This window comes from Pezoporus flaviventris, unplaced genomic scaffold, assembly GCF_033815535.1.
Source record: "Pezoporus flaviventris isolate CSIRO_AGI_PZ_B2104156 unplaced genomic scaffold, CSIRO_AGI_Pfla_v1 ptg000047l, whole genome shotgun sequence".
Classification (NCBI taxonomy): domain Eukaryota; kingdom Metazoa; phylum Chordata; class Aves; order Psittaciformes; family Psittacidae; genus Pezoporus; species Pezoporus flaviventris.
In genome coordinates this window covers 9,889,307-9,915,438 of record NW_026892595.1, presented here as the reverse complement: position 1 = coordinate 9,915,438, position 26,132 = coordinate 9,889,307, and the positions used below count along the sequence as shown (strand labels likewise).

Here is a 26,132-nt window from a genome sequence, read left to right as displayed (position 1 = left end):
TAGGCTTCCTCAGCAAGACATACTTTTTCTCCAGTCATATCTTTGACTTTGCTTCCTCCACCTTTAGCTACTTTCCATGAACATTTCAATATGAGAATTCTAAACTAGACTTTTTTACTCGTGTGTTTCTTTTTACAGTCCTACTGCAATCCCTTGTCTTATGAGACATCTTGTGGGTTTTATTTTCTTAAGGGAAATTTTATATACCTACGACTCAAGAAACATACTATTATATTTAAAAAAAATAATCTTTTCAACTTTATATAAAATCTTCCTTTTCGATTTTAAAAGTGAGTACCACACCACACACAACATTTCAAATCAAAGGCAGAAGACGTACAAAGAAAGCATACAAAAGCCTATGACCTTCCTCTAAATATTCCAGTTCAACGATGCATGAAACAAATTTAGATACCACAGCCTATAGCCTATTCAAAGGGTATTCAAACAGAAATAATAGTCTTCTTGTCCTCCTATAGCTCTGCTGCTGTGGCTTAGGAACTAGCTGATACGTGTCAGAATTTACTGCTTGGTTTTCTCCCTTGGCTGCTCCAAATAATCCTTTTTGCTTTAGTCTTACATCTGGGATCTCAATCTGCAATGCTTACTGGGAAGGTGGGTCCAGCCAACTCCAATCAACATCTACAGAGAGGACAAAGCATTTCTACTCTAACCACAATGATAGTAACACATATTACTATAAGCAATATGTTGAAGTTGCTTGGCGAGATAGTTAACCCATCAGAATAATACTCTACATTCAGGTACATAAAAATGACACATTTCTACAGTTGCTATGGTTTGTCCTTGAAAACCCACATCTTGGTATGTCCAACAGGGAAGACAAGGAAATACTAGCCAATGCTTCAAAGACCAGGCTCCAACAACCCTGCTCTTCAGTAAGGAAAACAAACAAATGGAGAAGGGTCTTGGTGCTACTTCTGGAAGCAGAAAATGCAGAGAATCCAAAGTATCCTGACAAGACTCTGCTCCTCTGAAGAGTCTGGAAGGATTATCAGCAGGTTTTGGGAAGAGCAGCAATAAACAGGACTCAATCTCAGCCTAGTCTGCCCTCATCTATCATCTTCATTCATGTTTTAGAGTATTAGTGAGAAACTGAAAAGATTGCAATTAGATGACTAACAAAAAACGAGCAAGAACCATGGAACTGCCAAGATAAGTGCTTTAATTTAAAGTTCAATCAATGCAAAGATTAAGGTGAAAGCCACATAATCCTTTAGCCTAAGGATGGAGTTTGTTATTGAGTTGATCCCCAGCAATATGTTCAGCTTCTAAACATAACAGCATTTTTTCAGTTCTGCACAAATAAATGGCCCTTCTCAGTCTTTCAGTCTCATTACATGAGCGGAAACTGGAGCCAGTAAGAACATTTTGATCCCAATAAACTGGCAAAAGAAATAGCTCTGAATAAAAAAAATATCATTGGCCTCTAAAATATGACAGTGATTTCCTCCATGAAGCAACAGGCAGCAGCCCATCTATTTAACATTCCCTTGCAATCTTTTGTTTATCCTCTCAAATATTTATAAGCAACGCTTGATGCAAGAGTTTTGAACAATCATGAGCAACCACAGGTATCACACAACAGCAAAAAATGTTAATAAGCAAATAGCTATTGTTATGAATATGTGAACAGCAATACACTTAGCACTGAAAAAATATGTCTGCAATATACTTGCATCTTTTTTTCTGACAAAACCCTCCCTAATTAGGCTAAAAGGTAATTTTAATATGTGTAACTGTTCACTGATGTTTACATACAGAAATACTGTAACCTGAGTTCAAAATACAGTCATACATAGAACTTCAACAGGTGTGAGAAATGGGAGATGCATCATTTGACTGTGGTGAAAAAAAGATAACCTCTCATTTCCGTGTCATATCATGTAAATGTTCAGCATTCACAGAAGCTGCTGAACTAACAGATATCCATAAACAACAGTATTCCCCAGTCAAATCATTGTTTCTGAAAAAGCATGTCAGAAGGGAAAGGTTATCTTCATGCCAACCTCTGATCCCCTGCAAGGTCTGCCAACAGGGCAACAAAAGAAGCCAATATTAATAATGAATGTGAGACATGTTCAGTAACAGCAACTCTCAACCACCACTATGGACAAGAAAGAATCTGAATTATGAAGTAAAGAGTCAACATCTGTTGAGTAACCCTGTGACATGTCCAAGCACAGCACACCCCCCAGAACATCCCTTGCCAGAGAAGCTTTAGAAAGGAACAAGGAAAGTTTTCAAATACAGAATACAAAACAAGGATTCAAGACAGCGAGCAAGAAACAGATGATGTTTAGCATTGACAAGAATGTGTTACTGAAGGCACAGTTCCTACATGGTTTTCCTTTAGAGCCAAAAATGACAGCAATCAAGCTCCGAATATATACATCTCATATCCTTCAGGTGATTTGTCTTTTGGGTAGACTCATTTGCATTTCAAGAGAATGAAAAATGAATGCTTTATTTTATTCTCATTTTATATAAAATTGAGCAAATCAGAGATTATTTTGCCATTTCCTTACTGAAGTTCTGCATGTTTTTTTCACCACAGATTCAATGCTCAAAATTGAAGTCAGAATACATACAATCAAGTTCAAGGACTGAAAAATCCCAGGGTACTAAAAATGATTCAAGCATCATTTCCCTGAGGAGTTCTTCATACAAGGTTTCTGTGCAAAGTATCTCAAAGCATCATTTCCTGTTATATGCAATTTCAAGGACATACAACAGATGCTTAACTGCACTGTAAAATGCATACTTTGTTTTTAATATTGTATTTAACCCTTTTTTCCTGAGCAATGAAAACATCCATGAAAAAAATATCAGACGGCACCTTAAAGAACTACATGAATCACTGGGAGCTTAACACACAATATAAGAATCATGTAAATTCAGTAAACAGCACTGATGTTTGTAAATGATACTATTTCCAATTAAAAGCAAATCTACAATCAATAACATCCCATTATATCAGTCTAAAAAATTTAAAAAGCTGAACACATCCAATTTGCATGCTGTCCAAATCACATTTGATTTTTAATCTTCTGATCATTTTACAGACAGACCTATACTGAGCATACTAAAAATCTTTAAAAGACAGTCATAAGCACTTACAATACAAGCTATCAATAAAGAACTGTATTCCTGACTATCTAGACAGATAAACAAGTATTCTCAGAGTTCCAAATACTGTCTTCATAGATGAGTAACACTAAGCACAATAAATCACTGATATATTGCACTATTTCTTCTTGGTAAATCATTCAAGCCATTTTAAAGTTGGTGTGAATAATCAATTTTCTTCTTCGTCTTTGTGTTCAGTGCACAGGTTCAAAATTATTTCTAAAGACTCTTAGGACTAGCATCCAGATTTACTCTACACTGATCTTTGAACACTTAGCAATTTTTTACCACATGTAACACTACACAAGTAAATTATGTAAATCTCATTGTAAATGTAAGGGTTAGCCAAACACTGTTTTCTGGAGCCTAAACCTCTATTAAAAATAAAAAGAAGAAAACCCCACCAGACCAACCAGGGGACATACCTATTAATACCTCAACAAGAGCTTGCAGACAGCCTGTGGGTAGCAGGGCCTGCTTAAGCTGCATTTAGAAGCGTTCATTTTGTAGCTATCTACCAAGAAATGTGATACCTGAAATAGCAGTTTGGCTAGACAGATAAATGCCGAACAGAAAAGGTTTTTCTAGAACAGTCTGATCTTATTTAAATGGGGCAAAGCATAAGGTCCTTTAAAGAGTAAAAGAGAAGGAAAAAAAAGTCTTTTTTTGGCTAAAGTTACAGAATGGAAGAAAAAAATCCTGCTTATATGGCAAGAAAAAGTTACCCACAGAACAGTCTTTGTTTCTGTAATAACCAGGTTCTTCCACTGATGATTTCTAAATAAAGTTATTAACAAGCTACTGACTCTTTTAGTATCCTTTTAGTTCAGAAGATAAAGAAGCAAATTAATAGCTAGAGGACAGTATGTCCCTTTGACCCTTACCATTTTCTCCTGTGGTTACAGACCTGGACTCCTGCATATAAAAATCGCAGAGTAAAAATTTAATCCATTGGAGAACACATGGTGCCCTGGTTCTCCGACATAACAGAAAAGCACCACAAACCCTCCAAAGCACACAGCTCCTGTGCTCCTGAAGCTTGTAACGTTTCCTTTCAGAAATGTCCAAAACACACAGACATTTAAGACAGCCAAAAAAGAGGTTATGCAAATTTTGTTTGAGATGCATTATCTCCCCATCCTCATTTGCAGTACAGGGAGGCATATCCAGCACCCAGAGAAAGCCAGCTGATGTTTTATCTTAGCAGCACCTCAAAAGCAGGATCATTCACACAAGGTGCAAAACGAATCTTTTCCTTTTGGTTCTCAAGCTCATAAACCAAGGATTTCAAGGCAGATGGGTGACACTTATAAAGACAAACGCTATGATCACATACTGAAACAGTCTCAAGCCATAGTGAGATACAATATTTCTCACATCTTTAAATCAAACTGGAATGTACAAACATCTTCTACAGGTCATTCCCAGTTGAAGAAAAGTTATTACTGACACAAAGGTGACACCTTAACTAAATCTTTTCTCCAGGTATCCAGGACAGTCTTCCCCTCAAAACAAATGAGTTTTGTAACTTTCAGCCTCAGCAAATACCTTATGAAGAGGGGAAAAAATAAAAATAAAAAAAATAAAAAAATTAAAATGGAATGCAGAAACTCCAAAACCTACATAGCAGTATTAGGCCTCCATGTCAAATATCTACTTGTTCAAACTTCTGACTGACTTCCACGCTCAACAAAATCTTAAGTCTTCCCCTAAACAGGTAGGCAGGATGTTGGCAAGGACAGAAATTCAGGCAAGAAGTGTAACCTGGCAGTGTATGCACTGACAGTGTTCTTCCCTCATCTTCTGTCCTTGCCAAGCAGCTACAAGGTATAATCAGCAGTATCTTCAACTCCATGCCGATGTTCAAAAATCAGTCTGCAAACTGGTGGGATAAAAGAAAACCTTTAGAAGTCCTAGATATATAATCTTGGATGCTAGCTGACACCATAAAAAAAAGAAACGCATCTAGAATTTGTGAGAGGGAAGAGAAGCAAAAAAAAAAAAAAGGACAAAAAAAGACATCAATTAAATTTTTAACTGCTGCATGCACTAGGCTTTGTTAGAAACTTCAGCTAAACTCCAAAGGTGCCTGCAGCAATACACGCATAATACCGAAAAACCTGCCCCTTTACTAACACCACAAATAGCCTGTATGGCTTATTGACAAACCAGCCCACACATTTCAGTATTTTGAGCACCAAACTAGAGCACTCATTTCTGCATGCTACCCCAAGGCACGCCATTCACACTAAACAAGCAACAAGGTTAAGGAAATATAATTACTAATTACTGCTTAATTTACATCTAGATTTATGCTTAGGCAGATACATAGTAAACATGAATTAGCTGCCATCTACCTACATGCTCTATCAATTCCATAGGACTTTCTTCCCTCGAACTCCTTCTCCTGCCACATACCAAGATGTTAAACACCCTTGATGCTGTAAAGAAGTCTGTATGCAAAGCCTCCACCTTAAATATTTTTTCAATAAATAGTTCTGCTTTGAGAGTCTGCCTGTGTAATCTCTGACTCTTGTGTACATACTCCCTTCTAAAACTAAATTCTTACCATGTCCAAACGCTGCCATTAAGCATGTCTGTGAGTTCTAATTTAATCAGAAAGGACATCTTTTTTCTTGTCTACCTTTTAGAAATAAGAACATGACCTGGGCATGGCTAAGTGTAATCACCTCCTGTTTGTATATCAAACTCAACTTTGTTAAGCAGAAAATAAATCACTGTAATGTTAAAACAGCTTCCCTCTATCCAATGAGTTGAGCTCTCAAAATACAACTTCCACAATAACACAACAGAATATATATTTATGTAACTCCTGACATTTATTATGTGCTGACATGGACTTTTTATTAACAGCACTTCACTAAAACTACACATGACCACAACATACCAGACTGTATTGAAAGTTACTCAGGATGAACAGGCTTCTATGTACCGAATGACACTGTAAGAGCACATTCTGACGAGTCAGGCAGTTTGAAGCACAGAGACATACTGAAGCCCAGGAGAGGTAACTGTTTCCTACCCCAGAATATCCCTAAGTGTTGCTCCATTCTTTTGCGGAACAGCCCACAGGGAAATGGATCCCACCCAACAGATCGTGCTGGACCTACTGACTAGTAGCAAGCCCCTGGAGCAAGAGACAGAAGCTATTTGTCTCCATCTTGCCTGGTTCAGTGCTATATAAGAAAGCTGCAAGAATGATTTGGCTGCCCAATGGTAGTAACTGCTGAGCCTGTTTCCAGTAGTTATCAGGAGGAGGCTGCCCTGCCACAAAGCACCTGAAACTGGAAATGAAGATGTAAACAAGCCCTCAAAGCTCAAAAGATCAAACAGCTACAGAGCCACTCTCACCACAAGAGAAAGCTGAGGTGTAAAGAGAGCCTGAGCCCTCACCCATACAACCATTAGTAGATAGCATTCAGAAAGACAGACAGAACTGGTTCAGTTAGGGCCTTCTCTCTGAGGCCACTGTTAACAGCAGAAAACAGTCACAGTATGATTTTGGGGCTCGGGGGTGGGGGGGCATAGGTCTTTTCTAATGCAGGAGTTCTTTATGACGGTAAGGGGCAGAGAGAAGAGAGAAAAATCAGTCTCCACAGGAAGACTTCCCCAACTGTGAAACTCAGCAAGCATCAACTCCAACAGTCACCAGGGGACACCATTCACCTCTTACAGAGTGGCTGTTACGTATATGTAGTGCGTTTGCTAAGATTCCCTAAGACTATCAAACACTTCCCAAGTTGCAGCTGAGGGTGATGCAGAACAAGATCCTTTATGAACAAAATGATAATATGAGCAAAATGACAAATATGATCCTTTATCCAGAACAAAATCCTTTATGACTCCATATGGACAGAAAGTTACTGCAATGAATACTTTCAATATCAAACAACCAGAAAGCAGAAATAAGTTATTAGTGATTGTCATAAAACTAAGAGCAAGGATAGGCAATGCTATTTCTCATGTGCTACTCACCTCGGTTGAGTAGCACACAAGGTGGGCCATGAGCCGCCAGCCGCAGCAGAGAACGTCTCTTTGAGCAGCTCACCTCACTCAGCCCCAATGGGTCTTGCTAATAGCCATAACAAGGCATTTCAAAACAAGGGCAAGGCAATAAAGATTTGAACATCACTTGACAGACTGACCACAGTTCTAGGTGTTTCCCTCACGGAAGCCTGCTTTTCATCATTTTAATGCACCATTATGGCACTAAACTAAGCCCAGGTGGGCACGGCAACAGGTCATTTTTGGGAGACTAACCAAAATTAATTCAGGTGTTTATTGGGTGGTGGTTCTGGCAGCAAACCTACCACTTTCTTTTAGGAGTGTGAACCCTACCCAAATGGAATACAAGCCTTGAATATTCTTTTAGTTCAATAACAAAGGCAGTTGCTGCCTGCCTGCAGCAGAAACTGGTGAGGACACCAACACAGATACTGAAAAGCACCTAAGAAATGAATAACCTATGTCAATAAAATACATAAATAATGTCCACAAACCAAGCCCATGCAAGGAGAAAGGCTCAAGAAAGCAACACATGACTACTCCAAATGTATGAAAGTAAGTGGGAAGTCTGCATCCTTTCAAAAACAAAGTCTCTGTGCCAGCACAGCAGATGGCTGGGAGGCACGCGGAGAGAGACATGCATTACTACCATGCACCACGCAGGCCACAAAGCTGGCTTGGAGGTGGAAGGAGGACAGAGGGACACAGTGCTTTCATAACTACGGTGTAGTAAACACAACCATCCAAAGGAGAAACAGTATTTTCAAGATAAAGTATTTCAGTTCTCAATCAGGTCAAGGCACACAGAGAGAACACACAATAAAAGCCTCCACAGGCTTTTATTTGTGCAGTTTATTACCCAGCTTAAACTTTCCTTACTGTGTTCGTGCTGTTCACGACAGGCTGCTCTGTAACGCATTCCAGTTGGTTCTCATGTCAGTCTCATCACTACTCCATAAGTCCTGAAAAGCAAAGCCGATGGCTATCTACAGCAACCTTTACTTTCCTCCCTCACCTTGAATGCTCACACATTTATACTGCACTTTCCCTGAACTCAAATAGAGAAAGCCAAGAGTTAGAGGACGCTTATACCTGAAAAACCTAATCTTCTTTATGTGAAATCAAATCCCACCATCACGAGTAATTAGGCTTTACAATGGCAAATTACTCAAGGATTTAGAGACACATGACAGTCCAAAAAATGGGTGATCACAAAGATGTTGATTCCATGTGTCTATTATCATTCAGTTTACCTAGTTCTGGATTAAACACAGTGACGCCAATTAGCTCTGTAAACTGAGCCCTGCTGGACATGCTTGCTTGAATGAAGGGAACATGTAACTTCCCAGGCCAGAGGGGATCCAGAAAGAGTTTTTCTACTTTGAAGCAGGGAGAATCCCAACCTATTAAGTCCGGCTAGACTTGAAATAGCTTTTTTACACAGAGGAAGCTTTGGGTTTCTTACACTGTAGTTCTGATGTCTGCACATTTTGCAGTACGCTCTTACCTTCACAAAGAGCAAGATTAGGTCTGGCATGACTAGTGCACTCAAATGGGACTTTTCCAGACTTAACACCTAATCCTCAAATCATGCAGATGTATACACAAACTAACTTATCAGATCTCCCTTTAAACACTAGATACTAGCAAGTTTAGCATACTTTAACTCATTAAAATGATCCTAATCTACCAGATAAACATCTATGGTATACAAATACATACACAAAAAGTATACTGTATTTTTATGTGCACATATATATATACACACGTATCTTTGTAGTAGCTTGTCCACATCCAAAAACTATACTACTTTACCAAGATCCTTTTCAAAGCCAATTCAATACGCCTCAGTTTACATCATGCATTATACTCCACAGACTGACTGCCGATTTCAAGCAACAGCACCAAGAAACAGAGTAAAAAGCATAGACTTCACAGCAGAGATGCAAACTATTTTCACAATGTGTTTTTATCTTAAATGCAGTATTTACAATAATAAACATGGAGTGCATAGTATTAAATTTAGTCAGAAAAAACCATGAAAAACAAAAAGAAACTGAGAGCTTCCTTGTTTTCTTACAGACTCATTAGCAAAAGCCTCCCCTCTTAACACATACATCCTTAAACTGGAAAGAAAGGAAACATCTGCAGGGCTGGTAGCATAACAGCAAAATGTCATGTGATCTTAATTTAGCTAAATTGAAGCTTTTCCTTCTCTGCTTGTTCTGTCGTTGCTTGTTAAGAATAAGAAATGCTTTGTCCTCACCTTACAGTTTAATCTGAAATATCAGAAACAGGAGACAAAAAAAACATGCTTCTGCCCTTCAGCATTGAAGTAATGTTAGAGGTTATTCCATGCATGATAAAATAACCTTCTCAGTAGTGTGACAGAAGTGATAAAGAGTGGTTTGCACACTCACCGGCTGTCAAGAACTGCCTTACACTGCTTCTTTCAGCCTATGAGAACTTTCTGATAGGCTCAAGAATACAAGCTGCCTGCCCAATGACCCATTCTGCTCCCTACAAATAGGGAGCAAGCAGTAAGAAACACTGCCAGTGCCCCCAGCTAAGTACACTACTGCAAGAATAGGAACGACTTTCAACAAAGTTTGCGCTCTTTAGATTTCTAGAGTTATGTGGACTTTATCAAACACACAACCTTCCAGATAGCTTCCACTACACTTTCACCAGACTATTATAACATACCTATTAACATGTGAAATAGCTTTGCAGAATCCATTAAGAAAACCAAAATCACTTCACAGTGTAAAACCTGACCTGCACGGACCCCGTTTCAGTAACCAGACAAACCACAGCTTTAAACTCATGTTAGCTCTGAAACTACCTACACATTTCCCTCTGTTATACCGTTTCTCCCCACTGTAGCCAGAAGCTATATTCTTGATTTAAAAAACTATGAACTATGTCTCTTGTAGAATCGAAGCTGACCAAACCACCCAAGAGAACACCCGCTTTTCCATAGCCACTCTGTCCCCTCTGCAAACTTCTGTACTTGGATTAGGCTACACCATGATGCAACTACAACACTGAGTAAGAGATTTACTCTATAGGCTCAGCAATGCCTTATGCCTGCTCTCTATCAAATGTAAGTATGAGGTTGATCTTCTTGTACTGAAGCTACTGAACTTTTCAACATAAGCAGAATATGCTCATTCCTGTTCTAAAACAAACCCAAGAAAATGAGACCATTTAGAGACTATCCACACCACCTCATTTGCGTAAACACATCACCATACGTGCTGGTAATTCAAGCTGTTAAGATCATTCAATTCTGCAATATTAAAGCTTAAGATTTTTTGTCCATGTTCAACAGAAATGTCTCTGACCTGCTCAAAGCCAAACAGAAACATCTGGAACATCAGTGAATTGACCCTCAATGTTAAAATCCAACCTGTCACCCTAAAAATATGGTTATTGTGAGTTAGTATTCCAGAGTCTGCCTCTGTTTACAGACGATTTACCTAGACACATAGGGAGAATTTTAAGAACTGACTCAAGAGAGGAACTATTCATATCAAACCTAAACTTCTTCAGAAGTTTAATACAAAACACACCAAAACCTGGAAAACAAATGTGTCAAGATTCTTTACATCACATAGACAGCTTCCCACCTCAAAACTAACTTCTAAATATACAATTTGAGCTTCTCAGCGTTAAAGCTTTCTAATACAGAGACTATTAATAAACTCCTGCAGACAAAATCACCACTTCTATATAATCCTAGCCCTGTGTTTCAAGATATTTAATTTGAACAGCCTATATAACATGTAAATCAACGCACTGGAAGTTTCAAAAGCCTTAAACTCAGAACTGAAAAGGCTTGAGGTCTGTACAAATAAAAAAATAGCATACATAAATGCAAAGCCACAAATCCAAATACCCAAGTTAAAAGTATATCAAACCCTTACATTTGTAATCTATTGTGTATATGCAACAGAGGGGAAAAAAACCCAAAACTTTTTCACTGAAGGACACTTCATTTACAAAGTTACAATGCAAAGAAAGGTGCTTTAAAAAGGACTGTTACGCCATTAACCTGAAAAAAAAAAAAAAAAAAAATCTTAAATCTTTATGCCCAGAGATTAAATATCACTAAGAGGATAGAGAGGAGAAAGTTGTCCACAGGATTTTCAGTTTAGCTGCACATCCAGAAGCTTTTCAGTGTTGACTTACAATGTTGTTATACATGACCTGTGTATTTCCTCACAGTCTGCACTGAATATGTCAGTAGGAATGATTCATATAGATTGACTGCATCTACATTTGTATCCCTGTCGGGAGGCTGGGGTAGGAAGAGAGAAGAAATCTATTTTAATATAAATCTATTTCCTTATTTAATAACTACTCATCTTCACATGTCTACTACTATGGCTTGAATTGCTCACTGTTCCCGAGTTACTTCCCTGTACCTCTGAACATTACAAAATGTTTCTCCAGCAGCGTAAATTCCCACAACGAGTAAAGCCACCAGCTATTTCCTGCAATGATTTTACATATACTCATTTTCTACTCAATAAAATTGAAAACATCACACCCTGCACTGTGTGATGAAGAGACAAGATTTTTATCATATTCCCTCCCTCCCCGAGGCAGCAGATGAACAGAAGAGCGAGCATGCTAACAGCATAGTATCACATTTCAAAACCATTATCCGCTGCAGATATCTCAGAAGGAATGCAGCCACCTTTGTTATTTCATCCTCCAAGTGACAAACCTGGAAGACTGAAAGATTGTTTTAATGTTGTCAGATTCTCTGAAGGGAGAGAAATAGCTGCAGTGCAGCAGCTGCTGCAGTACTGCTGCGTCCTAGGGCTTGAAGGCAATGTGAGAGCCAGGCTTGTGCTGCAACATCCCATTCCCACATACAGCCTCACAAAAATCAGAGACTGCAATAATGAACTCAAGCTCAAAAAAAATAGAAATAAGAGATCTTGGCTGCTATACCGTCACAACATACTAGTGTTTTTTCAAGTACATCAATACAGTCTTTCATGAGAAGGTGCCTCCAAGCCTAACAACTTCAATGGTCAGGCCCACCCTGTGCAGTGAAATTTGACCAACTGTTAAGTTTACAGAACTTTGCAGAATACTTGTCTCTGGCTGAGAAAACCAAGATTTAAGTATTTACAGGGCTCAAAAAAATTACTGTTATTTTTAGAGGTTAAGATGCAGAGATAAGATAAAAAACAGAAGCCAGCTCTTGATCAGTGAAGAACCAATGAGATCAGCACATGAGAAGATCAGCCCACCTCAAACAAATAAAAGCCCACTTAAGGCGCAGTGACAACCTACGTATGCTCTTTGCTGGTAAGAAGGCAACCTACATTCAACTTATGTTCTACTGTGCCCTATCTTAACACTTGAAAGCAAGGTATTTGTGATGCAACGATCAAAACCCAAAACTGCTGTATTGTCTACTTTATATTACCTACCAGTAATTTTTTCAACCATCTGAAGGAGTGGTATTATTTTAGACATATTTGCTCTAAGATACCCACCATGGCCACAAGGTGGAAAGACATACTAACCTCGAGAGTTCACCTGCATGCTGAAGGCTGATAAAGGATACCATTACAAGGACAGAAGGGGTAGCTCCTTCTGCATCTAGTACAAGTTGTCTCAGAAACATAACTTAGCATACTAGCTGTGATCCAAGTCAAAGTAATTATTCAATAAATGCATGGAAGTGCCAAATAAGACTTTTACTCAGTAACACAAGTTTGTATTTTCTTATTTAATATGTATTTTTGATGACTCCTTAGAAGAAAATTTGTTTTCCTGTAAGGCAAATCTTTAATTCACCTCTCAGATCACAAGCAGTAATTCATCCCCTGATGTTTTACTGGGGTCAGGATGAAAGGAAATTGCCAAGAAACCTCTGTAACTTCTGCTAATTCAAAGATACCATGAGCCAAACCAGAGTTGTGCTTTGAGGTTACACCTGAGAAAGAGCTGTTAGTCTCAGGCTTCACAGGTCACCCATCTGCTTTCTTACCAGCTTGGATGCTGTTAAGTGGAGAATGTCAAACAGCAACACTGCTATACAAAGCAGCGTGCATCTCTCACCAGCTTGACAGCTTCCACTTTGGCCATTGCATTTCAGCTGCAGAAGGAAGAGTAGCTGCACTGTAATATCCCACGAACAAACTTTCAGCTTCATTTAAAACAAAAATACCAGCAGCAACTCAAGCATGCAAGTAATTTGAAGTATACTATCTATGGCTTGGTGTTTCTTTCCAGCTTGGTAAGAAACAGGGTTTAGGCTATGTGAACCCTCTCTGAGTGGGTTTTGTTGGTTTGGGGGCTAGGGGTGGGTGGGTGTTGTGTTGTGGGTTGGTTTTGTTGTTTGGGGTTTTTTAAGCCATTCACTTCAATCCCCCTTTCCCTTCCCTCTAGTTATAATCAAACTTATTTCAAGACTTTACAGACTGAGCCACATAATAAGCAAAGCCTTTTCTTATTTCTTCTTGATTTCTCTGTATTATGGTAAGCAATTGTCACATTGAATTTGCCTATATAGGTGAATTCTGATATATGGGTAAGCAAAATGCATTAAACTTCGTGAAACAGTTAAGCGCCTGCAAAAATTAAGACTTCAGGAGAATTCCTCAAGTTTTCTCAAATCTAACAGGAGACTTCTTCAACCTATAAGGTTAAGGAGATGACTCAAAACCCTCCGACGCTGTGAATCACCTTTTGCATCATTAAAAAAAAACAAACAAAACACCGAAAATTACAAGAACACCACCACCCCACAACGTTTTTTCCTGATTACAAACTTTTAGTAGGGTTTGCTTGTATTTTAAATGGCATACTGTTTCAAAAAGGACTTCTGCGTATGGTGGGAATACTTCTGAATCACTTGCTTCTAGTTACAGCATTAAAAGGGCAACTTTGCAAGAAGTGCTTACCTTCCCTTTTCACCACAGAAGACTGTCTGAATGTTACACAAGAGACACAGATAATACCTATAATACTTTTAAAGTAATATTACAATTGCATACATTACTTCATCCTTTAGTAAGTGGATTCCATTTTAAAACATTTCCATTCAAAATCCAGGCAGGTTTTTGGGCTTGGTGTCATGTGGCCATTGTCATCCCCCCTCCCCTAAGGTCTGCAGTCAGTCAATTAGACTTAACCCAGTCCACATTAAGAACTGAATTAACATCCTGTCAAAATTCATTTTACCCTGTACATTTAAAAAAACAGCAACAACCTCCCCTTATACTATTTTTTTTAATCATATATGAGAAAGTATTTTGAAGGATTTCAAAATACTGCTTTAAGGCTTTTTAAGGCAGGAAAACATATCAGCTTTGTATTTATTAACAATGCAGTTTACCCTGGCATATCACCCCCTTCCTCTCTATTAATTTTTATCGTTTTGTGCAATTCATAAAAAGCCCACAAAGTTCAAGACTCTAAGAAAGCAACCTAAAGTACTCAAAGTGTTAAAAAAGCAATTATATAGTTAAAGCATGCTTTGTATACTTAACAACTCAAAAAACCTCCTTAGTAAATGGGAACATTTCTAATGTTGCATCCTCAATAAGATTGAGGGTAGGGAGAAGAGACTGACCAGAGCCTTCCCCCCCAGTAGTAAATTATGTCATCGTATTAAAATATGCAAGAATAAGCAAACAACAAACCTGATCACTCCACGCACAATACAGGTTACATATGAAACTCCACTTGTGATTGATCATGCAGTCCAAAATCTTAAACTGGGCCATGTCTTGCTATAGCGCAGACTGCTGCTGTACTCTGACTCAGCTTTTGTCCCAGTGATCCTCGAGGATATGAGAGCTATGCAGTAATGACATTCAGGAACAAGGACCTTCCTTCCTGTTCAGGCTCCTTTCCCACCCCAACTATGTGTCAACTCAAAAAGATAAACTGACAGAACTGCATAACATTCTTCAAAATAATACTTCCGAAGCTGCCAAATTATGTACTCTTAGGAAAAAGAAATGGGAAGTAAGAACATCCTAAGAAATCTCACTAAAGCAAACACAGAAAGGCACTCTCAAACTGCTTCCCTTCACTTCATTTCTGCAGCTGCTGCTGCAACCAGTTCAAATATCCACAATTTAGTGTAATAATTTATATCATACGACTCTTAATCTTGCTTAGGCACAGTTGTGATGATGGCTTCTGTGTTTTCATGAGATTTAGAAGCTTAGGGTTCCTATTTTAAACCCAGCATGAGCATGTTTAAACACGAGCAACTTTTCAAAAATCAGGAGAACTTCATAGTTTTCACAAAAATTGTATGGGTTCATCTTCTTCAGGTTCTTAAATGGCAGAGTACTGTTAGCACTGCACAGAAATGCTGTCTTTTGTAATAAAGGACAACAGCCCTACTGATACAGAAATGGAACTCTGCAACACCAGAGGGATCCTGAAAATCTGCAGAAATACTGGAAGAGTTTCTTTCTTCCTTTACATATTTCTTTTATTGCATCTGCAAACAACCACCCTATTTCAGCATGCGCCTCATATTCTGCATCTTGACTGCCTACCTTGTATTCCCCCTTCCCCTTCAAAGGTGAGATTCAGAAATACAGGAAATTTGTCTCCACAGAAACATACATAGTTTATCTGATGATTAAATGAACTATTAGAGTAGTCACAATAATTTGTAGTTTAAACACAATTAACTAATAAATGCTTCAGAAAGAGAGACACAAGGCTTTATCTAACAGGTATAATTCAAAATAATTTAAAAGAGATAATGGCTTTAAACTGAAAGAGGGTAAATTTAGGTTAGATATTAGCAGAAGTTCTTTACTGTGAGCATGGCGAGTTACTGGAACAGGCTGTCCAGAGGACTTGTGGATGGCCCACCCCTGGAAGTGCTCAAGGTCCCTTTCAACCCAAACTATCCTGTGATTCTATGAAAACTAAAACATGTTATTTGTTGAAAATGTGTTTGAGATACCAAGCATTTCTCTGAGAGAAGGAACCCAAACCTTCTCACCTGAAGCCAACAAACAAGCAGAGACAGTCCTGCAGAAAACGGGCATCAGGGTCCCCTCATTCCTAGGCTCAGCTGCTCCTTCAGTAACAGCAGAATAACGGTAACACAGGAGATGAGACATGTATGAGAAAGACAGCTTTCCGTTTGCACCAGCAAAGATAACTTTTCTATCTTGAGAAAGGACAGAGGAACAGCTACACGAACAGGGGGCCAATTCACTCTTGGGTTCAGTAATAACCAACAGACTGAAGAGAACTTCAAATGTTAAAGGAAAATCTGTGCTATAAAAGCAGACTGGAAATGAAACAAATTTGTACACAAGGGTCAAATAAATGGGATGGCCAAACAGCAGCTTGTAACTTTGAAACAGTTATACAGATAAGGCTTCATTTGTTTTAACCAAACCAAACAAAAAATCTTGTTCTAGTTTCTCATCCCAAGGGCTCTGGGAATAAATGCCAGACCAAGGCAACCCCTTCCCTTCTCACCAACGTAAGCAGCCTGCAAACTTCCTCAACAGTTGTGTGCAACAAATCTATTCTGGTTCATTTTAAGATGTATATGGCAGAGATTCTCCATTATCCTTACAACACCTAATTACGAAAAAGGGAGAACAGCATTATCAGTACAACACAGCACAAAATGGATGCAGCCTCAGAAAAAGCACTTAAAGAAGGGGATTAAAGATATTGAGATATTAAAACAATAAAATCTCTTTGTACAAGTTAAATGGTCTGCACTGAAGCAGCCAGTGCTGACGAGGGGCTAGAAGAAATGTCCTGCTTAGCAACTATTACTAGGTGGAACAGATAAACTTCCTCACAACAGACATCATAACTATGCAAGACTAAGAAATCTTGGAAACGGAGGATGTCTGAGAAGGTCTTACAGAGCAGAGGGTTACTGCAGAGATGCTGGAGCAGAATGAGGCAGAGAAGTCTCCAGGACAGCAATGCTGGAATGAAGAAGGACCTGGCACCCTGCAGGACCAGCAGCAGGGATGCTGGCAAAACATGTGGGGCAGCCTACACACAGCTAGATAACCGGCCTGCTGCACATTACTTGCCCTCTGGAAAAATTCTGTCATCAACTAAGTAAGGCAGAGGGAAAAAGGGAAAGGAGATGAAAATTAAAAAACTGCTGTTCCGCTGTAAATGTCAACCAGTTTCTTCTTAAATAGCATTTTAGTACAATTCTGCAGTGATTGTTTCTATTATCAAGTATCTACTTTAAGATCCATAAAGCAGTACTCAGAATTCCCTATGATGTCTTCAAACTCATAGTATTCAACATAGTATATTAAAAGTACAGTGGGATATACAAAAAAGTCAGTTAAACCTCAGAATCTAATTTGTGCAACTCTTCCAATACATTCGGCAGCCAGTATTAACCTGTTGCTTCTTGGCATTTGTTTTCAAATCTGTTTTAAGGAAACTCCGAGATAAAGGTGGGATTTTTTCCGCCTCCAATCTGCCCAATGCATACACACCACCACAATTCATGCAGATAAAGACATAACTAACAATACAGAGCAGTAGCACAACATTTTCAGAAACAATCAGTACTGGCCTAACAGCTGTCACCAAAAATCAGTATCAAAATGCTTCCATATTTCAAGGGACTTAAAATGAGGTGAGGACCAAAGTCTTTGCAAGTTTCCTTCTTGACTGAAGTCCCTTAGATAAAAGAAGCTCAGGAACTGCTGCAAGAGCATCATCTTCAACAGTAAGTTGCAATTATTGCTTAAAATTTGACTCTTTCTCAAAAATTTCCTCCAGGTCAGCCTGTATATTTACAAATTTGATCTGCCATTACTGAAAACCATTCCTGACAATCTTCAGTTAGCCTGATAATTGCTCTCTCATTTGCAAGAGACAATCTCCTTTGGGTACAAGGTTAAACCAAATGCCAGAAGCTTAGCGCTCCCTCTGTTCTATCCCTACTTCCTTTACTGTTAACATGTTTTTTGGAAGACCGTATTTATTTCTCCTAAGCATAGCTACTATGCTTAGGAGATCCTGCTTAGAAAAGTCTTGTGCATGTGCACAAGATGGAACCTCCTTAAGGTTGACAGAACCTCCTTAAATACGCATATAATAAACAAAGGGCTTCCCTTTTTGCCTTCAACACTGAATTTCATAATGCCTTCCTTCAAGAAGTTTAATGCAACACCAAAACCAAAACAATTTGTGCTGTAAACATTTTAAACTTTTTAAAATTTCCTGAAGTTTGCCCCAAATTTAAAAGCAAGGCTTCCACACTGAATTTCCAATTTGGAGTCTAAAAAGGTCACCAGAGCATTTAAAGACGCACTCATTGCACAACTAAAGAATGACAGAGGACACACAGCAACATTAGCAGGCTCCAAAGGTGTCGATGTCCAACTGCCCAAAGAGCTCCTTGTCATACAGTAAGCTTTGACTGACCAAAAAAGATGACGACATCCAGGTTTTGAAGCTCCACTGGTTAATCTTCTTCCCCCCTAAAATAATGAGGAGACCACTTAAAAGTCCAGTAACACAATCAAGTTGAAGCTTAATTATGCAATTTATTAACTAAAAAAGAAGAGTCTATCAAAGCCATCATGTCCTCTCAAACACTGCCTGTCATAAAGACTAATGTTTTTCCTCCTGAGATTAAAAACTGCAGGTTTAAGATCTCAGTATTTTGAGGTAACTAAGCTAAAAAAAAGTCAGAAACGTAACTTCCTCATTAGTTCTCATAATTTGTCAGTCTTGTACGCAAACTCTTGCAGGTTAAATCGTAGAGAAGAGGCAAGATTTTCCTAAAATTCTGCCCCTATTATCTAGGCTTATATCTAAAAACAGCAGTCAGCTTTTCCAAAATAGAAAACACAGCTCCTGCTCACAGAAAGGAAGGGCTTCTATTTCCTAACGACTCCAGATCCTTTCTGTACATGAGCAAATATGTAACCCGTACTACAAGGGTCAACCACACTGTCAGCACACACTGAAGCAGGTCCCAAAAACATGCCATTCAGAACTTGCAGTATGAAATTCTTTGACAGGGGATATCCTTTACTAAAGAAACCCTTTTTTTCTCCCTTAAGCAAATTCTATTTAAGCTACCATTAGAAAATACGCATGTGTAAGAAGGCACTGTGAATCTTTATATATGCTAATGCACAACAATGACTCTCTAAGGTTGTCTTTCAAGAGTCAAGCATGAAAAATGTACTTCAGTAAACGATGACTGGATTGAGAACACAACTGAACTGAGAAAGTCCCATTACAGGCAAACCAAGTCATTACATCATCGATCCGGTTAAGAACTCAGCACAGTTGGAGCCAGTGACAGTCATTTCAGTGGCACTTCTGTCCAATATAATACCAAATGCTTTGCTGTACCCTGCACCAAGCAACTAATGTTTTCTTCCTTGTACATTTTAAAGGCTTCAAAAATAGAACAAAAACATGCACACACACAAACAGCAATCAGCATCTTCGTTTGTTCCTCCCTTCTTCCATATCAGATGTTTTTCAAATCTGGAAAGCAATTCTTTAGCATCAGAAGTTACAAGGTCCTAGGAAAGAGATTCTGTTCACCCCTGTTGTCCCAAATATGTAAGAGGTAGAAGCCTTTTATAATACCTCTCAATCCTCTTTGCTACCACTAACCACAGCTGTACACAGCAGTTAAGAATTTCTAAAACAACTGAAATTTATTTCAGAAGTTACCAAGAAGATGTAGACTGATAATGATGATGATGATGAAACTCCAGAGAAAATCTGGCTTGCTTTAGTATATGAAATTAAGAATTGTGTGAGAACAAATAGGAAAAGCATGTCTGAAAAAACACATTGCTCACCTCACAGGACTACAATAAGAAAAGTTCCTACAGACTAAGTAAAGAGCAGGAAAAGGCTGAAATACGATTTCCATTCTGAACTCTTTCCTATCATTGAAATTGTTACAAAAAGCTATGAACATTAAAAAAAGGAAAAAACAGTAAATACAAAAAATATCTCTTCATATTAAAAAAAAAATCTGGAGTGTTTCCTTCCCCCTAGATCAACTTCCTTTTAAGATGGAACACAGTTCACAGAAGTAGAAACTCAACAGATATCCTTAGGGAAGAAAAAATACAACCGCAGAACACTGGCACAGCATCATTTCAGGCTGTTTAATATATTCATACCAGTGTCCTATAACCCTCCTAGCAGCCCAAGTACCAGAAAAACAAGGAAGCACGCAAGACTTACGACACTTCCATCAAAAACTTAGGGGAAAAGGGAAAAGAAAATAACCAAGATTAGCATTAACTGACATTTTTCTTCATTTTTATTAAACATGTAAGCTCATTAATCAAACAAGGTATTTTTGTGATTAATTTTGTAAACACCCCACCCTCCCGTCTCCTGCAAACAACTTCACAATATTTAAGTCATGTAAAAGGAGTTTAGTAGCAATTTAGAGACTCACACAGAGTGAGGCACTCAATAGTTTGGTTCCCTAACTCACTCTTCAAAAATCCTCTTGCAACTACTCTCAGACAACTTCATCATCATCCTGTCTGCTTCAAGGACATGGGATAGCAATATTGATCATCAAGAGTTAGTTTGAGTCATGACAAAGAAAACTCCTTTTCTCTTGAGCCATCTCCACCAGTTAAACTGAAGTACTCCCCATTTGCTTGGATTTTAGCCTCAGCCATTTTCAGGGGACTAATCCGGTGTTTCCCTGTTCTAACCAGCTTCTGTTCAGAATGTCATACAAGATGCATTTTCTCTTCCCCCTTATCTGACCTACTCAGTTTCAGATCCCTTCCTTTGTTTCAGAGGATAATCAGATACCCAAATAAGAATTAACTTTTTACTAACTTCAGCTACAGGAAATGGCAATTTTGTATGATATTCCACAAAAATTAATATACTGGGGAAAAAAAAAAGGGATATGAGTCTCTAAACTGAACTCTAGTAAGGCATCTGTCAATCTTTAGAAACTGGAAGCAAACCACAGTTCCATTTAAAAAATGCACATCCAAATCCAGTGGGGAATGAGTAAGAAATACAAGCTATACATTCTGCTATGCAAAGTACGCTTCTGTGATACTATTAAGGATTTCTGTAACATTTACTGTGTTAATGAATTCAAACTCATGCGAATAAGGAAGTTCTCTCAAGCCTTCCTCACTACTACCTACAGCTCAACATCTCACAAGAGCAGATCACTTACTTTCCACCTGAAAATTCTTGGGTGACAGAAAACAGACACTATGCTCCCTTGAAAATTTGTCTAACCCAGTGTCCACACAACTCTATCAGTTTTGTTTCGGTGTCTACTTATTCTCATTATCCTCAGTTTTATATGTCAACAGAGAATGAAAAACCCAAGAAAAACTCTAAACAAGTGTATTTCTTGAATGCCTTTTAAGTCACATTAGTGTTATCCACCTGGTTATTTCATAGCAACTCCACTCATAAAGGAAATGCAACGAAACTTAATTTGAACTTTCTCTCCACAGTAATTTTTCCAAGTCCAATCAAAACAGGGAAAAAAATACTGCAAAGCTTATTGCTACCTTTGTATACCCCCATCACTGTATTTGTCCTCAGAAAAACAACAGCTATAAACTACATCACTAATTGTGTCTAGATTACATGTAAATCCCTAGAAGACATACTGTACACAGTGGCACTGGAGTAACAAAACCATGTTTATGTTATATGATAACTTACCCTTGCAGGTGGTCAATCTCCATAATTCTGAGCTTTGACACTTGCACTATCAGAACACTGGTTTTAATGATGTTATCTTAGTTCACAAGGTATTTTTGCACTATTTATCTACAGTCTTACCTTTCCCTATATCTTTATAGAATCCTGTCATTTTAAATTCCTTCACTGGTACAAACATAACCATATGAAAAAAAAACAAACATGAAAAAGGCATAAGAGACTGGAATTTTAGAGCTATAATGATTTATACACAATTTTCACATCAAGAAGGAAGGAAAAGACCTTACATGCCCATTCTACTTCAATTCCAACAAAGAAGAACCCATAGGTCAGAAAGACTCAAACACAGGTACACAATTTCACACTGAGCTCTAGTTCTTCAAAGTGTTTGATTTTAGAATGAAAACATTAAATTTGTTTTAGAATAGCTCTCGAAATTTATGTAATGGTCAGAGTCATGGTACTTATGTCCTAAAAATCCTAGAAAAAAAATGTTGCATGTGAACTTTACATGCAGTTAGTGGACACATTTCTTAATACCTCGCTAGAGGTTTCCCATAGCAGCAGGAGCTCCAAGCTCTTACAGCAAACTCCTTGAAGGCAGCTACACTCCAGCGGGCAAGGCCCATGCACGCTGAACACTCTCCTTGACCGCTTCACCACCACACCAAGAGAGACCTCAAAGTACTCTTCACAGGAACCTTTCCAAATGCCATTCCCCTTTTCCCACCTGTGGTCTCAGAAATTTAAAGCCTGAGTAGAACTCACACATCTTTAATGTTATACAAATGCTACAGAGAAAGGTGCCACTTGGAAGCATTAACACTGAATCATTGACTGCAGTTTGAAGCCAAACCCTTCTGAAATATCACAGCAGCACTCCCACTTTCAAGCAAATTTTAAAAACATGACATTTAAAAATTACCACTCCCTATATATAGGGAATATATAAAAAAAGGGTCCTTAAGTGAACACCATTGACTTGAAACCTACAGCTTGTCAAGGAAGAAACAAGAGTCATTTGTTAGCATATTTGTCCTATAGATCGATGGACAGGAGACAGATTCAAAGATATTAGACTACTAATGAGCAATATTCTTCACATCTGCACTTCCACTTTTCTTTTGTAGGGAGATAAAAGTGTAAATATAGTAGCTAACATATGCTACCAAATAAAGCTACTACAGGTTAGATTTTCAAAGCTGTCAGACAATTTGTTGTATTGATTACAGTCAACATAACGCAGCACAGAGAACTCCTATCACACTCTAGCTACAGAACGCAGCAGAGAAACAAGTATCACCACTTGTCACTCCTAAGTGAAGAAGTTAAATAAAAACAGCTTGTTAACTAATACAGCTTGGTGACTGTTATGTCTAGCTTTCTCTTTTGACTGCCTCAATTAGAATAAGTTGTGAAGTGCCAGAGGCACAAATTTTGATGGACCTTATCATCATAAAACCCTTTAGATGAAGCTGAGATACCTCAGATAAACAAACAGAAAAATCAAATACCCCTGCATGTCAAGTTTACAAATAACATTTTAGTTTAGCCCCTATAACCTTACTTCTATATATGCTGTGTTTTCAGAGCATACAGTTTTCAAACTCTAGTCTTTACTTTTAAAAAAACAACTCAAAGATTAAATTCTGTAAACTCTACCTATCTAGGAATCTCTCCAGGCAATTTAGGCAATTGGAAGAAATTAAAAAATCCAAATTTTCCTTCAATTTCTCCATCTTTTTTTTTTTCATGTAGACCAAACCCAGCTTTGCACCATTTTATCAGAACAGTAATCTGACATGTTCTGAGGCTAACTTTAATCACTTACAGTATCTTTTGTTGTAGAAAATATGTGCATTTGATCAAAGTTCTTCCACACTGCTGTGCAAGTTTCCGCCTTTTACTGAAACCTTAGTTGATCCAAAGGTGGACTGACTTGGAAGAAAACAGACTTAAAAAGTTAACATATTTTCCAGCAAGCTTTGGAATTCTAAGAAGGCTTAAGGTTTATTTTAGAAACAAACATATCAAGTTGCTACATGAGTAGTAGAACTGACTTTGGTCTCATACGTGTCGCATCTCCCTCTCATAGCCTTTCCTCCCATCAGATCCCCCATCATGGAAAGAATAAGGTTTTTTGGCCACACAGCAGCCATGCGTGTGCTGACTAGCCACCAGAGCTCCCCATCTCATCTTCTGTGCGAAGCGTTAACATGGGCTGCTCCTGCACCTAGCTACTGAGTGGCTGCAAACTTCCAGGCACTTCATTATTTGTGAGACCTTTTTCCTGCCTTGAAATTTGACCAAAATCAGTCTATGAGCTTGCAGCAACTGCAGAAGAGCTAACAGATGGGCAGACTGATGGCAGAGATCAGCTTCAAGAATTCTGCACTCCATTAGATCACTTGCTTCCCACCATGTCTTTTGCCTAAAGAACACTGGCCCTGCATTTTCAACTGTATGGGCTTACGCTTCTTTATCATGTGGTTGTTATTGCACGAGCTACATTCCATATCTTTTTCTTTTTATAATAAACCAATTCTCTACTTCATTCAAACTTTCTCCATAATCCTATAGGATTATTGCTCTGAAATTGTCCTACAGAAATGGAGAGATCATGATCTTCTCATCAGAAGTATAAAAGAAACTTCAGAACTCTAGGGTAGTGCTTTTAATATGTTTCAAGCCTATAATCCTCATGTGAATTCCTTAGGGGAAAAAAAACCAAAAGATAGAAACTGAAAATGATTAAGTCAGAAAAGGCCTACAGCCATATTCTTGTCAAAAAAATTATATGAGTACAGGCAGAAAAATAAGCTCTTTTTTTCTGATCAATTTTTGTTTTCCAATAGGTTAAATTCTGCTCTCCTCATTTTCTGTATGTCTGTAAGGAAAACCAACGAAAGAGCTGAAGAAAGCATGCTTTTCTAGAAAACAAATGCTCAAATTCGAAAAACACAGGCACAGCAAAGGTGGGGCTGCACTTCACTTTACGGGGCGTAGCTCTAGGAGGGGCACTTAGGATGTGAGGAGCTCAGGTTCCTATCTCAGCATCTAAATGCTCAGATAAGCATCTAGTAAGGAAATTCAAAATAGCAAAGTATGGCCCAGGCAGATGCTAAAAGCAGAAACGTATTATGCTCAAGAAAGGAGTACATACAAAATCCCACTTACTTCTAGAGTTCAGACAATTGAACCTATTTTTACATAGAATGTGAAAAGAACTGTGTAAAATTAAAGCACTGCTGTAATGTGTGCCTAAACGATCAAAAGCACAGAAGCCAGGTGTCTGAATTTGTCTGTATGTAACAGGCAACTACTTGTGGCATGAAAGAGATTTGACATGATACTTAATGCTTTCTTACACTGGAATTTAAAATCTTTTAATTTCTTAACCACAGGATAAAAGAAACTTTTTATGACAAAAACAAACAGTATGCAAAATACCACTGTAGCACTGGTAAAGACCTGCTTTTTCTCAACTAGAAGCACTGCCCTCTTACATTTATGGAGGAAGTCGATGGCTTCACCCTCTGGCCTCAAAATTTCAATTATGCTGTGAACCCAGGGTAATTTTCAGTGGTTACCACTAAAGGGAAATACACTGATTGCAAAAAACCACAGACTCAACACATGTAGCTCCGCAGAGATGGTATCTAAGTATATCTTAGTAATAATGTGTCGCTTAGAATTATACTTTTAAACCTCACTATGCTGGTGGCACAATTCATCCTTCCGAAACTCGTAAAAGAAGAAAAGCTAGTGCATCCTCTGAAAGGTAAGACAAACAGAATGCTATAGTTTCCCCTCTATATAGGAAGTGTCAAAAGCAGGCATCATCTTAAAAAAAGAGAAGCTTGCTCGTATTAGCATGTTAACACTCATCAGCACAAAAAGAAAAATCTAACGATAAACAAGCGGGCTTGGCCAACCTAACAGCCAACTGTTTGACCTTTCAGGGAACCACTTCAGCAAGGGACTGATTTGAACATCACCAGAAACACAGCCAGGCCTCAGAGGAGCTGAGAAGTCCCTAGGGAGTAGAGGAAACTGCTTTCTGAGCATTACTGATCTTCGTTCAATTCCTAAAAATAAATAAAAAGCCTAATCCGAAATTAATTCTAGAAGCAAGGACTAACTCAACTGAATGACTGCTTTCCTGTCAACTTTCTAAACAGGAGAAGATTGCACAAAATACCACTTTTCTTAGCTTAAAAATATTGTACACAAATATGCACATAGCTTTAACA

At 38.3% G+C, this 26,132-nt stretch overlaps 1 protein-coding gene across 5 annotated transcripts in view; it reads right to left on the bottom strand.

Moving 5' to 3' along the window:
- Positions 1–26,132, bottom strand: part of ARHGAP21 (Rho GTPase activating protein 21) — a 113,100-nt gene that overhangs the window by 64,702 nt on the left and 22,266 nt on the right. The window contains exon 1 of one of the 5 annotated variants that reach the window (XM_061468255.1): positions 14,850–14,958. The exons of 3 other annotated variants lie outside the window; for them this stretch is intronic. In XM_061468255.1, coding sequence (XP_061324239.1) covers positions 14,850–14,933 — 84 coding nt within the window. In that variant the 5' untranslated portion in view covers positions 14,934–14,958. Of the gene's footprint in view, positions 1–14,849; positions 14,959–26,132 lie in introns of those variants that run through there. One more of the 5 variants, XM_061468259.1, reaches the window with a different exon arrangement.